Source organism: Pomacea canaliculata, linkage group LG2, assembly GCF_003073045.1.
Source record: "Pomacea canaliculata isolate SZHN2017 linkage group LG2, ASM307304v1, whole genome shotgun sequence".
Taxonomy (NCBI): domain Eukaryota; kingdom Metazoa; phylum Mollusca; class Gastropoda; order Architaenioglossa; family Ampullariidae; genus Pomacea; species Pomacea canaliculata.
This window is the reverse complement of record NC_037591.1, coordinates 33,292,858-33,308,210: the sequence shown is the minus strand read 5'-3', so window position 1 is coordinate 33,308,210 and position 15,353 is coordinate 33,292,858. Positions and strand designations below refer to the sequence as shown.

General features: G+C 36.5%; 1 protein-coding gene across 1 annotated transcript; it reads left to right on the top strand.

Annotated features, from left to right (window-relative positions):
- Nucleotides 1-268: 268 nt before the first annotated feature.
- Nucleotides 269-14,898, top strand: LOC112558156 (nuclear pore complex protein DDB_G0274915-like). Its single transcript, XM_025228424.1, is given in 12 exon segments — nucleotides 269-710; nucleotides 1,640-1,879; nucleotides 3,437-3,523; nucleotides 3,811-3,879; nucleotides 4,576-4,840; nucleotides 5,052-5,188; nucleotides 5,695-5,788; nucleotides 6,749-6,844; nucleotides 8,715-8,826; nucleotides 9,087-10,515; nucleotides 10,517-11,973; nucleotides 13,257-14,898. Coding segments are annotated over 12 exon segments (4,431 nt in total). The 5' UTR covers nucleotides 269-375; the 3' UTR covers nucleotides 13,367-14,898.
- Nucleotides 14,899-15,353: the final 455 nt, after the last annotated feature.

The window sequence follows — 15,353 nt, the reverse complement described above, 5'->3', positions numbered from 1 at the left end:
CTATTTTATGTGTAAACGTTCTATACGCAAAAATTAAATTCAGAAATATTTTATAAAGTATTTCCCATTTTTAAATACGAAACTATACTTTGGTTTGCTAAAGACGACATCCTTTCCTCATATCTATGTCTACAATGCGTTTAAAATATATTTCACAAATTTCTAACTTCTAAAATTAATAAATATTTATGTTGAATTTGTTGGATATGTGTTTTTCATGAAATAATTAGCATGTCATTTACTCTTTTAGCAGACGTCTTTTTGTTTTGTTTTTTTGGATACTTCTTCCGGTGAGACAGTTTGAACGAGGCTGGGTGGCGGCTGATGGGATCTGTCTCGTAGAGTGTAAGAAAACGCAGTTATCTAGCCATCAGGATGTGGAAAAATTGGATACCTTTCAGAAGGAAAGAACAAGATAATTCAGATTCGGCTGTTCGGTCTGCTGCAAGTGTTATCTCAAACGGAAAGGAAAATACTCTGAAATCGCAACATGAGGGCAGCGTTGGCAGGCGGGAGTATGGCCAAGGAGCAGGAGACTTCAGAACCGAAACGAAAAATTATCCAAATTTGAGCATCGGAAACTTGAATGTAGGCACAAGTAACCTTTCAAGCGAAGGGATGCTGTCAGTACTGAATGCATCGGGTCCTCTGCTGTCGTCGCCTCTTCTTCCTAAAATCAAGCGAGCGGTTGAATTAAATCAAAGCTTCAGGTAATGATAATACGTATGAATTTTATTTATAGCGCAGTACTATTAGAAAACGAAAGTATTAATTGGCTGAGATAACAAATGTCTTTCTTTTTGGATTTTTTTTTTCGACGAAATTCATTTACCTTCCATGTTTCAATAACCAGACATCCAATGTTGGTTGTCTGAAAATGATCCGGATAATGTTGGTGTTGCGAAATCATTTATTGATTGTTCCAAGAAGTGTCTAGAACGTGCCAGATATACAGATAAAGTAATCCCTCGTTTATTGCGGTAGATGCTTTCCAGAACCATCCGCGATAGCCAAAAGTTTGCGAAATAGAAACAGTATATTTATTTATGTATTTATACACTATATTAAGGCTTTATAAACAATCCCCCATACTTTTACGATACATAAACCTTTCCCATTTAAAACCATTCTCACACTGTTGTTTACAATTGTGAGTAGGTGCGTAGGGTTTCAGGCAAGCGATGCTGGTTCTCGTTTCAGAATAAATACATAAACTATTTACTGTAATTCATATTAATTTTATCATTTAGAATATTTCTTTATTGTTAGAATTTATATCAGTAATATATTTTTATACAGTTTGGGATTTTTTCATCTAAAAATTCATAAAATATATTTTTTTCCACTGATCGAATTTCGCAGAAAATCCACAAAAAAACGTAGATCAGCGAATCATTTTTCCCATTAATTTCTTATATAAATTGCGAAAGGTGAAGTGCAAAGAGGCGAGGGATTAGTCTCATTCACATCTTTACTGATAAGAAAGTGTCAGGAAGACAGGCTGTATTGACTCCAGTGTTTAATTTAAACATGTAAAAATTATGATCATATACATGTATAATAAATTATTAGTTGACATTTAATCAAACGAAGTATTTAGAAATTGTAAATACAAAATGTGTGGATTTCAATATTACAGTGAGTATAGCATATCATCACCATTACGACGAAGCTTGGTCAAAAGACCTATCAGTCCCAGCTATGGTCCTACACATCCCACACAGTCAAATCCAGGGAGGCTTCCAATTGTTCGACTTGAAAAAAGGCCATCTCTTCTGGACATTCGAAGGCGAAGTTTGCTAAGCCCAGGTCGAAGATTGTTAAGTCCAAGTACTGTAAAAGTAGCTCCACCAGATCCCAGAATGTTGTCAAGTCCAAGGTAGGATTTAATTGTAGTAGCTACCTTTTTATTCTCATAGTCATCTTTTGACATGTGTAAGCTTGAAACATTATTAAATTAAGAAAATAGATGTGAAAGTTCATGATAGTGAAAGTAAGACATTAAACCAAAACACAGTTATGGTGTTTGATTATGTCAGCTTTGGTTGTTTTTTTTTTTGAGGGTGGGGTGGGGGGCCAAATAATACAAAATCATTTTCTTGTTACAGAAATGAAGTGCATATAAGCTGTTGTAGTACATTGTAAGAAAATGGTGAATTTATTGTGTGGTGTATTACCTATTGAAAGATTTGTTTTGGGTGAAAACTCATTGAGGCCATTTATTCCTGGGGTAATAAAATATTCTAAGGGTTGTTTTAAAAAAAAAATTTTATTCCTTCATTAAGACCAGCCACACGCTTGATTTTGAGATAACTGTAGAAAAGTTGAGTGATAGAAATAAGGTGCTTGAACAGAGTTATTAAGTATGAGAGTGGAGCTAACCAGAGGGTTAGAGTTGTATGCCATTAATAAACTGTTTTAATGAACTGGGTGCTATGTGTTTTTTTGTACTGGTTAAAATAAGACCTAGGCCCAGTTCCCTAGGGGTTGATGACTAAATTTAAACTTCCACCTGCTATTGGTGCAGCATATTTGTTCAGGTTGAATGGAATGTCGACAGTCAAATTTGTTCTGATTAAGGACTAGGCTTTCTCATAAAGTTTCTGTCATGCGTGAATTATAATGCAACAGAAGAATTTGGTCTGTGAAGGCACAAACAATCAAAGCACTCACTACCACCCATTTTAGCATCTGCTTTTATATGTGATCATCTGCACATGATCAGTGTTCACCTGCTAATTGACCCTGCAAGGAAATAGAAGTGAGGAAGTAGGACATCTGCATGCGTCACATTCCTGCATTATCCATCTGTGCCAAACACAGCTGCCTTTAACAAGACAGAATGTTGAAGCTATTCTTTTACAGTCCTGTATATTACCTGAAGTCATACACAAACCTCATGCAGACATTAAATATCATCTTTATCTCTTATAAAAAGTGAATTTCCTCAGGTGATTTTCATACTTATATAATCACACATGTTCTTTAGCACTGTTACAGTGTACTGCATTTTCCTTTAATGTGTGATGTTGGCTCAGGGAGCTAGGCATTAAAGAATAAAATAAGCATATCTTATAAGTGATTAATTGGCTTCTCTAAGGATGTCCAGCATCATCCTCTACTCTTAGTTCCATGTAATGAACAGTGCTATTATCTTTGTTACATCAGCCTTACGCACACACATATGTCCACTTAATTTTTATTTTTTAAGAATGTGTCAGGTGTATCAAAGACTTTGTTCATACATTTAGGCTTTAAGATGCTGTTTTGTGTAATAATTTTTAAATTTAATTATTTACATAATGATATATATAATAATTTTGGGGTAATAATACAGTGCATTTACATAGTGCCTTTCTTGGGCTCAAAGCACTTTGTATGCATATGCACAAACACACACATATACACAATTGTTTTGATTGTTGAAACTCATCAGTTTCAGGATGTCACCAGTTCAAACACCCTCTACTTCAAAAAGTGTTGTGGATACCCAGATGGTTGTTGCAGCTTTACGTGAAAGGAGGTTAGATATTGAACTTGCTTTGTTCAAGCTCTGTCATCGTTATAGCATACTTAAAACAAGAATGTAATAGCGACTTTTATTTGTATCTGTATTTGTAGTTTTACTAAAATAGATGCACATCAAACTTAACATATTTGGTATGTAGCATAAATGTATCTGCTTGTCCAAAAAGTAAAATTAATTTGCTGTAAAGTGTAAAGTTATGTAACTTGAGACCTATTTTTGGCATCTTGATTGAGCTAAAACTGAAATATGAGTTTATATATCAAGATACACATTTGTTGCAGAAAGCGATCCAACTTGCATGTAGATGAAAATGTTCTTGAAGAAAGCATCATGCAAACTGCAAAAAGAAGGCAAGACCTTGTTTTGACATTTTCTGGTGAAGCACATTTATTGTTCCCTGCACATCTGTCTCTTACCAAGAATGCACATATTTCTTGCGCATTAGTTTGAAAAGGAATTCTCTTCTGCTACATGTTCTTTGCTCATGAACAAGAGCTACCAAGTTAGGAAAAAAAATCACAGGATTTTTTAAATATCTCAAAGGCATTGTTGCATCTGTTTCTAAAACAAGGATAAAGGCGCAACATAAAAGTTGGTTCTCTTATGGCCCATAGGGGCACATATGTCCCACAGCAAAAAATCAATTTTTGAAAACCAGCACATTAATCCTGAAACAAAAATATTAATATGTTACATTAGTGACATCCCCAAGCAAAACCAGTGGCAGTTTTTCCACTTAGCACATTGGTTTTTTTTTTTTAAATAGAATCAAATTTCATTTTTCCGGAGTAGTCTTCAAATTGAAAATTTCTATCTGACAATGAAACTAATGCATAAATATCGAAACTAGCCTTATTTATATAAAGTCAGTGACGTACTAAATGATTTTGTACAAATTTGGCTGTTGTATGTTGTTTCAATCGTATTTGGAGTCCAGTATGAGACGAAAATGTCCCTTGGTTCTCAAAGAGTTCAGGTTTTCTTCTATATTGTTTTTAAAGAAATTATGTATTGCTTGTCACACCTTGTTCATGCATATCTTGCAGGCGACAAGATAGCAGTCAGGCAGTTACCTCCACAGCCTCAATGCCCATAATGACAGATGTGTTAACAGACATGTCACAAGAGACAAACAGTTTGAACTCACTATTACACATGGAAAAGATGGCCTTAAAACGTTCTCCAGCCCTTGGAAATGAGTTGCAGGAAACATCAGCAGTAGAAATGCCAGTGCCTAAACTGTCTCAAAAGGAGAGTCGCAGCAGCATTTTGAGTTCGTTGAGCTCATCAAAGCGAGCAGCTCAAAATAAGGTGCAGATTTTGTTATAAACTCATTATAATAAGTTGAAATCTCTTAAATATGCTAAATTTTATTTATTTATTTAGGTTTTTTTTTTTTGGTAATTTCAGGATCTCATGCTGCAGAAGACTGGTTATGTAACAAATTTATGTGGAAGAAAATTTGAGAGCAGATTTTTTTTTTATATTTCTATGTAAAAACATAAATATTTCTTATTTACAGACAACAGCTGTTAAGGAATTTCCTCAGGGAACATCAGTTAAATCACAAATACTTCTTCACCCAGAGACAAATCAAGATGAAAATAAAAAGCAGTCACTAGTTTTTCCTTGTTCTACTGAAAAAGTCATCAGCTCAAGGTGAGCATGAAGAAAGTTATTTTTGTTTTTATCAGTAACAGGTATTTTAAAGCAAGATCTTCTAGGCAGCAGTTTTAGGAGTTAAAGATAGTAACCGTTTCCAGCAATTGCATATACTTTTTAAAGGAGCAATTATCTTTTGTAGTGATATTTATTTCTCAAAGTACAGAACAATCTGGTGGGTTATTAGTGGAGTTTTTTTTTTTAATTTTTTTTTATCATTGTTATTGGTCATTTATCAGACTGCATAATAGTAAAATGTAAATGTAAACTGTAATGGGCTTAAATGTTGAGTATACAAATGAAAAATATTTGACAAATTGTGAGGATGTCAGAAAAACGGAAAATTCATGACCATGCTATGCTGGAATTTGTTCATTACGTGGTATATGAATAGGGGTTTTTGTTGTTTGTTTGTTTTTGTTTTTTTTTTTTTTTTTTTATAGGAGGGGGTTACATCTCTATGTTCAAAAAATGATTTGTTTATTATTTTACTTTTTTTGCAGAATTCCTTCTTCAACAGCTGGCTTCTTTGAGTCAATAAATTTTACACACGTTGTAGATAAGAATGTTAACAAATCACCTTCAAACACTGATCAGGTCAGTTCATGAGACTAACGAGATTCCCATTCAAATTCATAATGTGGTCACTTTAACCAGGAAATTAACAATAAAAATTCACTGTGTTGCTCAAAGATAACAGTATGATTAAGTGAGGGTGTGGAGGAGCGGGGGCTAGTGGATAAGTTTTATTCAACAGCATTTTCAGAGACTTATAATAATGTGAAAGCCAGTAATATATTTGACATAATGTAGATAGCAGCAGTCAAAATTTTATTATCTGTATACCACCTTGAAATGTGTGTTACTGTGATGTGTAGAAAAGTACAAGGGCCAAAAAAGTTCTGTCATTGCTAGAAGCAGAAATGCAATACGTGAATGATGCTAAGTTATGTTTTCATCACATTTTGATAATTTTTTCCTAACTTTGGAAGCTTGACATTTTTTTATGACAAGTAAAAGAAACAACATTTTTGCAGCTATAGGCTGCTCCTAGTTGAAACAAACAAGTTCAACAGCTTAGGATTATTAGTTAACCTTAAACATATGATCCAAAGTAAGCTGAAAAGAAAAAATTTTGCCTATGGGATTTCATATCAAGAACTCATTTGAGAGCTTCAAAAACAAACCGTAAAGCACTATTATAATTCCAAAATGATAAAATCTACAGACAGTAGCAAATCCCTTGTGCTTATTTTTTTCCTCAGGTGTGCTAGTGTGCAAAATGTGTATATCTTTAGCCCCAAAATTTCACAACTCTCTTGTTAGGTGGAAAAATGTGGAATTAACATATCGTTAGAAACACCTGAGTCTTTTCAGTTAGAACAGATACAGCTACAAAATTCAGCAGGATTGTTCAGGGGTTTGTAAACTATTTGTAGGTGTAAATCTATCATATTTCCTCAAAATTTACAGGAAGAAAAAATAGATAAAAATGTAATTCACAACAACATCCATGCAAGTAACAGCCTTTTTCTTATATGTTTTGTGTTTGTGTAGATGGCTTCTGTGGAAAAAAGTCTTGACTTAAATGCACAGTTAAATCGACGCCGTGCCATCAATATATATCCTTCATTAAAAACTTCTTCGGGAAAGGTAAGCAAAACCGAGTGTACCATGTTGTCATTCAGTAAGTTTTCAAATTGTAGTTTGTTTTTGCTTTTTTAATATATGCTTGTTTTCTTACTGCTTACCATTCTCGGAGGAAAACATTTGCTGATCATTTTCATATTTAGCCCAGTGTTTATCTTAAGATGTTTCTTTACATAAAATCTGCCAATCTATGTTCTCTCAACCATGTGGCCACCTGATGACTCCATGGTAAGATTGTCAACCACACAGCAAGGACTTTAAGGACCTGGTTCAGATCTTGTCTAAGAAAATTCTGTGAATGACATATTTATGAAACTGATCAACTTGCTGAAGGCAGGCTGTTGTAGCTGGAGATGGGTTCATGGTTGGTTGAAAAAGGTCCAAGTTCTGCCTTTTAATCTAGGAGCTTCTCTGAAAAAGCTACTCATCTTTAGTCTATATTTTATGGGCTCTGGCATTTTTTTGTGCAATTGGTGTATTTTAAAGTTTGAAGCTTGGATGAGGATCATGGTCTGACTTCAGCCTTTGCAAACCAGTTACTGAATTCATGGCAAGCTGACTTAGGGTTCCATTGAACATTTTCAATACCTTGTTTTGGATTTTGGCTACTTTGCCAAAGTTGGACTTAAAGGCACTTCCATAGGAAGTCATTCTGTATTCAGGCATTTTTCTGATTTATCCAAGTCTGCTCCCTATGATGTTCCAGTTAGCTTTTTCATCAGGGACTTTCTAAGTTTTTCATGCTGCAAAGTTGTTGATTTGATTTTTCTAGTTGATCTGGTGTTGAAGGTGAGTGTGTTCACAGGTTTACAGTTTTGGCTGGTTGTAATTAGGCCAGGGCTTCTGCTTACGCAAAAAATTGCGTACAGTGCGCATTAAAAGTTGACCCCTTCAATTTTCGTCAATGGTCCCCTTCAAATTTAACAGGGACTCCTTAATCTGAAGAAGGTCCCTAGAATTTAGCCTTAGCAGAAGCCCTGTAGGCTCTTGTATAATATTATATTATAGTAGACATTATCCTAGGCTGGTTGACAGTATTTTGTACTGATGTGACCAGTCCTGTTTAGTTGATCATAGTTGGTTTCTTATATCCACCTTCACAGCCTTTGGGAAAGTTTGCCCTCTGTCCATTGAGCTGTTCAGGATCCGTAAAAGTTTAGGCGCTTTTGTTCACATAGTGAGCCTTTCGTAGAACATTGGGGGAATTTTGTACAGATTGCAGCGCTACCAGGTATCCCACCCCATCCTGTTAGGAACACTGCCAGGTGGTCTGCAACTTCTTCTCTAGGTGTCGACTTTATTTTGTAGGTAACCTCCAATATCTGAAGGCCTTCCTCCTATAGGTGGAGGATAGTTACCCCCACTGATATAATGTACAGGCGGTCCTCGGGTTACGTCAGCCCCGAGTTACGATGTTTTGTGGTTACGACACATCTCCCATTTACTGCATTTACTGTATAAAGCCTTATTTCAACTTAAATGGTTTTGCATCGTAAACGTCGTAATGCAAACTTCATGGAGTTTTTTTTTTTAATTACTGTTATTTATTCCTGTTTCATTTCATTATTTAACGTATTTTACATGTGTTTTTTGATAATTGCTATGTTAGGATAGGATTTATGTACTGTATGACACAGCGAAAATTGGTTTACAACACGACATAGGAATGGAACAACGTCGTCGAGGAGCCTGTAGTCTCATTTCAGGTCATTGAAATTTAAAATTATTTTTCATCCTTCTACTTTAATCAGGTACATGGTTTGCCTGCAGTAAGTTCTTGAGTCCCTTCCCAGACCCCTTAGTTTATTGTAGACTTATTCTTTACACATCCATTTCTTTGACTTTGTTTACTTAATTTGTGGGGGATTTGCAGAGTATGATCATTGCTACTCCTGCTGACTTTGAGTCGGACAGGAGGGAGGAAGATGCGCGTAGGGTCCAAGATGTACTGGCCTACCTGGATGGAAATGAGCCAGGCCAAACAGGTGAGAAAGATTCATGACATCAGCAAGCTGTTTATAAGAGGAAGTGACCCTAAAATTTGTTTAGCCTAACTTTATATATAAAAGTCTTATGTAGGTTTTGTGCATAATTTATAAATACTAAATGCAAAACATGTTTAATCAAGAAAATAAATTCAAAGCTATGTGTCCATTTCGGAACGTTTGACTTAAAAAGTACAAAGCTTTTAGTCCTTTTATGGGTGCAGGTTAAATATGTATGCTTTCTGTGTTACTTCTTGCAGAAACATCAAAGCCATCTGCTAATTTCACATCATCAGCAGCAGCTTTTCCTGGTAAAGGCATAATTACACCTAATACCACAGCATCCTCTCTAACAGAATTACTTTCATCTTCTGGAAACACCACTCAGACTTTTCCCACGATAACTACCACACCCAGCTTGAACACCTTGGCACCAGAAGTGACCTCCCATGTGACAATCACATCCCTATCTTTTCTATCACCAAGTCCTACGCTGGTTACTTCTGATGCCCTTTCCAAAAACACAGCTGGTCTTGTGCAGTCATCTGGAGTCAGTGCTTCAACAAGTTTGATCCAAAGCACACCTATATGTTCAACAGGAATTTCAAGTTTGCCTGGAAGTCAGGGGAAACCAGCAGGTGGAACTCAATTAGTGTTAGGGATTCCCTCCACATCTTCAGTTGGTGTGGCATCAAGTTCAACGGCTTTGGCAACTGTGTTTACAACTTCTGCAAGTGCTGCCACTAGTTCCCTTGCAAGTGCTAGTCCAGATAAGAAAGCATTTACATTTAACCCTTTGTTTGGGACCGGGCAGATGCCACCAGTTAGTATCAATAACTTTCATTCTCCTGCAAGCATGAGTGAACCTTTTACCAGAGGTAGTTTGAACCTTGTAGCATCACCTTCTCCTAGTGCAAGCACCACCGGCTCTTCTAGCTCTGTTGCTGGTACTACCAGTTCATCAGTAATAAGTACTGGTGTCTTTTCTGGTGTGTCAACTTCAACCACTGTTATAAATGGAACTTCCCAAGCTGTCAGCTCAGGAGAAAGAGGTGGCAATCCACAAACACTGGCAACTACAAGCAGTAGCAGTGGCTTCAGTTTTGAGGCTGCATCCAACATCAATACATCTGCATCCACCAGTGCAGGAGGATTTTTTATTGGAAGCTCAAATATCCAGCTGCAAAGTTTAGCACCTTCCACAGGGAGCTTCACTTTTGGAAAGACAGCTGAGCAGGTTGTTTTAACAAGTACACTGGGTGGCTCAGATCTGAACACATCATCTGGAAAATCACTCCAGCCAAAGAACCTGTTTGGAGCAAGTAAAGAAAATGAAGGCAAGTCCCAGCCAACATTTAACAGCATTTCAGGATTTGGCGGAGCTGGTACACAGCTTGGCCTCCCTTCAAACAGCCTAGATCTTACAGGTTCTTCTCAGGCATCTATCACTACAACAACAAATAGCACTTTGTCATTTGGCAACCCAATGTCAGAAACACCATTTGGAGTGAAGCCAGCCTCCACTGTGAGCAACATATTTCAGCAAGGAAATTCAGCAGTTAATCCTCAGGGTGGTATATTTGGTGCTCCAGCATCAACTGCCTTTAGTTTTGGGGACTTCTTCAAAAACCGGTTTCACATTAGGTGCTCATGCTGCCAACACTTCTGCTACTGCAGGGACTCCTAGCTTTGGATCAGCTGCTTCTGCTGTCACTACAACTTCTAATACTTCTGCTACCAGTCTGTTTGCATTTGGCCAAACACCAGTTACTACAGTGGCTGCAGTCACATCTGCACCTGCCAGTACTTATGTGTTTGGCCAAGCACAAGCTGCCACAAAAGTTATCACTTCTGCAACTCCCAACAACAGTTTGTTTGCATGTGGTCAGGCACCAGCCATGCCAACAGCCACCAGCAGTACAACATCAACTGGTGGTTTGTTTGCATTTGGTCAAACACTAGCAACCACAACCACCAACACTATAGCACCTGCCAACAGCCTGTTTACATTTGGTCATCAGACTCAGGCATCAACAGCCACAAACAATGCAGCACTGACCAATGGCCCTTTTACTTTTGGCAAAACACCAGGTACAACAACAGCCGCTAACACCCAACAACCTGCCGGTGGTTTGTTTACATTTGGTCAGATACCAGCAACCTCTTCTAGCACACAGCCAGCTGCCAGCAATTTGTTTACATTTGGTCAAAATTCTGCAGCCACCACAACAAACACTCAAGCACCTCCAAACAGTTTGTTTACATTTAGTCAAACACCATTTTCAACTACAACCTCTAACATCACAGCATCTGGAAACAGTTTTGCATTTGGTCAGAAACCAGCAAGCACAGCAGTCACTACTACAGTGAAAAATCTGTTCACACTTGGTCAAGCACCACCGACCACTTCTACCAATACTTTTCAGTTTGGTCCTGGTGCTGCCACAGCCTCCAATCAGCCTTTTGCCTTTGGGGCTGCTGGAACCACAAATTCTGGAAACACATTTACATTTGGTAATTCTACCAATGCAAGTGGAAGCAGCGGATTCTCTTTTGGGGCCAGTGGACCTACTACTACAGGTAGCAGTACTTTCAACTTTGGCACATCAAGTGTAGGTATGGGAGGCTTCAGTGCAAGTGCACCACAGCAGCATCCATTGCAAAACACTTTTGGTGGAAATTCCAGTTTCAGTCTGGGATCAGCTCAACCACAACAAGGCTTCAACTTTGGAAACTCCACTTCAGCAGGATTTGCCTTTGGAAGTGCAAGCAACACAGGTCAGGCTCTTACATTTGGATCCAGTTCTGCTCCGAATACGGTTCAATCTGGACAGACTTTTGGGAGCACTTCTTCTGTACCAGCATTTGGTGGATCCCATTCTCAGACTGTGGGACCTGTGTTTGGCATGTCTGGCAGTCAGAGTGCAGCAGGTGCCAGCACCACAAGTGGGAGTGCACCATTTGCCTTTGGTGCTACAGGAGGAAATGCTCAACAGTCATCAACACCATTCGCATTCGGTGGCTCTGTTTCACAAAACACAGGTGCTAACACGGGCTTTCAGTTTGCGCAGCCATCTACTGGAAGTGCTACTGCAGCTGCCTTTCCTTTCTCTACTTCTGTTGGCACTGGTCCACAGTTTAACTTTGGTGAGTAGATTACTGTCAAAAGGAAAGACAAATTAGAACATGTCTGAATCAAGCAAAGAAATACAATCATTAAAAACAAAAATGATGTAGTTTAATATGTGCTTTGCATTTAACTTCGTAAGAAAAATATGATAGGATCAGGATTTCCTTTTAAAATGAAATTTTTTCAGAATCGGAAAACAGAACTGTAAGTCTAAATGGTAAATAAAGTATTCTTTGAAGTTATGACAACCACTGCAATTTAATGTCCTTTTATAACAACTCTCTTGAGATACCCTAAAAACTAACACATGGGCATTTTACTTTGCTAATATTTTTGACATGCATTAAATTTGTTATAGAGCACTTTTGTAAAACAAAATTTTAGAAAAACGCATAAAGTTCAATACTGGTTGCAAAGCACATAATTATAATAAACCATTCTCAAAGGATGAAACTGCTGCATTCAAATGCACAATAAATACCGCTTGTCATTGACCCAAACATTATTCAGCACGACTGTACATTTGACAACGATAACATTGCCTACTAAACTCAAGTCATGCATACATACACAGACAAGATTCATATATCTTATTAGGCTATAATTTGGTGGTAAGAATAATAATATAACATTAAAAAAGACAGTAAAAGCTTTAATCAGCTTGAGACTGATGTTGTAAATGGTCTGCGTCCAGTTACAATGAATTCTTTGCTTGGATCTTAAGTATGTTATGCTTAGGGCTGAAGAATGCCTGTGTGTTGGAATAGATTTCCTCTAACAGAGCAACAAGTCTTTGCTTTAACTATAATTTAAAATGAAAAAAATCATGTGCTAAAGTTTGAGATAAACATTTTTTTAAAACAGAAATTCATCTAAAAGTAAATCTCATAAAATTACTATTGTATTTTTTTTTAAAGAACATATTGCTTATTTAGCATGCCAGGAAGAAAAGTACATTTATGAGTTTTTTATGTGAGAATTAATAATAACCATATATTGCAATTGCATATGAGCATTCACAAAAATAGAGAATGGGTAAGGTTTATGTACAGCACTGTGGTATTTAATTTTTTTTATAAAAATAGTTAAATCATTGCAGTGTAGCATAGAAACGATTTGTTCTTAATGTAGAAAATTTGCTGAATGCTTTATTGTGCCTCTTTCATTTAAAGGACATTATTATGGCCAAGGTTTGAAATCTTTTTTTAATGGCTTAAGTTTAGTGAATGAATAGTAAGTTAGCTAGTGCAGTTGTCACAGGATCTAACAAATACAGTGATGCATAAATTCCCTTGTGTAGGTGGTGCAGCACCTCAAGGTTCAGCCATGTTCACGACTGGTGCTGGAAGCACAGCGGCAAAGCCCCGAGGAAATGCAATGAAAGCTCGACGTCGCACCACCAGAAAATGAAGCACTTTTGCCCATCTGCATGCAATCAAAGCAAACACCTGACCGGGCCCTAATGTGATGTCATCATGCTTTTCAAAATCTTCCCTTTGTTTGAAATTTTGTATGATGGCATCATATATATATAGTTTTTGAGAGACTGGAAAAGCAGGTACATATGTGACCAAATTAAGATTGTGATATGTTGTCCATGCATGTCTATAACTTTGATTTCCCCTGTGTTATGTCGGGGAATTTGATTATGCTTCCTAACTTATTCATACTGTACTTTGACAAAAGTGGAATCCTGTTAGCATGAGTGCAGCTGGTTAGGTGTATATTTTTTAAAGTTTTAAAGAGAACTTGTTGACCTGCATTTTTTTCCTTTAGAGAAAGTTGTTTTTCTCAAGTGTCACACATCTGTACAAAACATTAAATATCTTACATAAAAAGCAAGAAAATTAAACATGTTACAGCAGCAACCAATAGATTGCCTAGTAATTGAAACACTTTTGCATAACTCCACATTACTTAAAAAATTTGAGAATATTTGGTGGATCATATTTAGAATTATTTATCTGGAATAGGCAGTGGGTGGAGATCGGATGTTGGGCAAATTTTGAACCATTTGTAATTAAATTTTGATTTTTAAAAAAAAATCACTATTTTACATGTAAAGCATAGAATCCATTATACATCACCTTTATTGGTTTTCTTATTTTAAAAAAGTGAGTGAAAAATGAAAAACAGAATGATTCAAGTCCATATGTTAATAGGATCAATTTCTAATGGTGATTGTTTCACAGCATAGTTAAAATATATAGGAAGGATCAGTCAGGTGAAGTGTATTTGCACAGATATTTTGAAAAGGGAACAGACATCCATGTTTTAAAATAGTGGTTTGTTTGGTCTTTTATCTGAAGTCATCATTTTAAAGTTTTATATAACGTGATAAAGCATTTATACAAGTCTGCATACTGATATGTTGCACAGCCTGATAATATGAGTGCAAAAATTCTTATCTTTTATTAGAGCTGCCCGTAATGTCTTTTCTAAATCTGATGGAAATTTCATTTGTACTTTCCATTAACATTCCTATTTCCTGAACATAGACTTGCTTCAGGACAATGGTGTCAACATTATTTAGAAAGTGTCATGACGAGAAGTGTATTTTATGTTAACAGTGTAGCCTTCCTATGGTGATATACAAGATTGTGTACCCATTAAGGTATATGACTGTCCTGAACACTACTTCGCCATCCTGCTCATTTGCATTATGAGCATTTAATGGTACTAAAAGAATAGATTCATTCAAAGGTGATGCTTTATGGAAATGTGTATGTACATATATTCGAGAAGCACATACATTTTTTTTTTTTAATGCACTGCATTTAAAAAATATTTTGATGATACATAAACCTATAGTATGAATTACTTTGCATAAGAATGGGAATCTTTTAAGAATACTTAGAAGCATGTCAGATACTTTATAGGAAGAATACTTTGTATATAATTCAGGTCGTGGGCTTTGGAAATAAAAATTTTAGACATTTGCACATTTTACTTCTGGTGAGATATTGCAGATTTATAGCAAATGAAACCATTTAAGATTTAGCAAGCACCAAAAACTGCTTAATTAAAAAACACTGGGTGTGATGGTCACGGCTATGACAATGAATCTAGGAGTTCTGTTAATGAGGGGCATCCATGTTCCAATGCGATTTACTTACATGGTAACATTGTGCCATAACCTCCACTCTGTCATCTAAAGATGTATATTTATAAGACTTACTTATATTACACCCGTCTGTAAACAGAGCAGTATATTAAAATGACTGAGCTGCTTGTCGCTGCACAAAGACTGCCTATAATCTCATTCTCTTTATCTACATCCTTTCTGCATTCCCACCCCCCACCCCCACCATGTTGTGTCTTCATTTAATTAAACTTGGCTTGCTTGATACTACACAAACTTCAGAAGAAAAGCCTATAGTATAAAGTATAGCAGAAA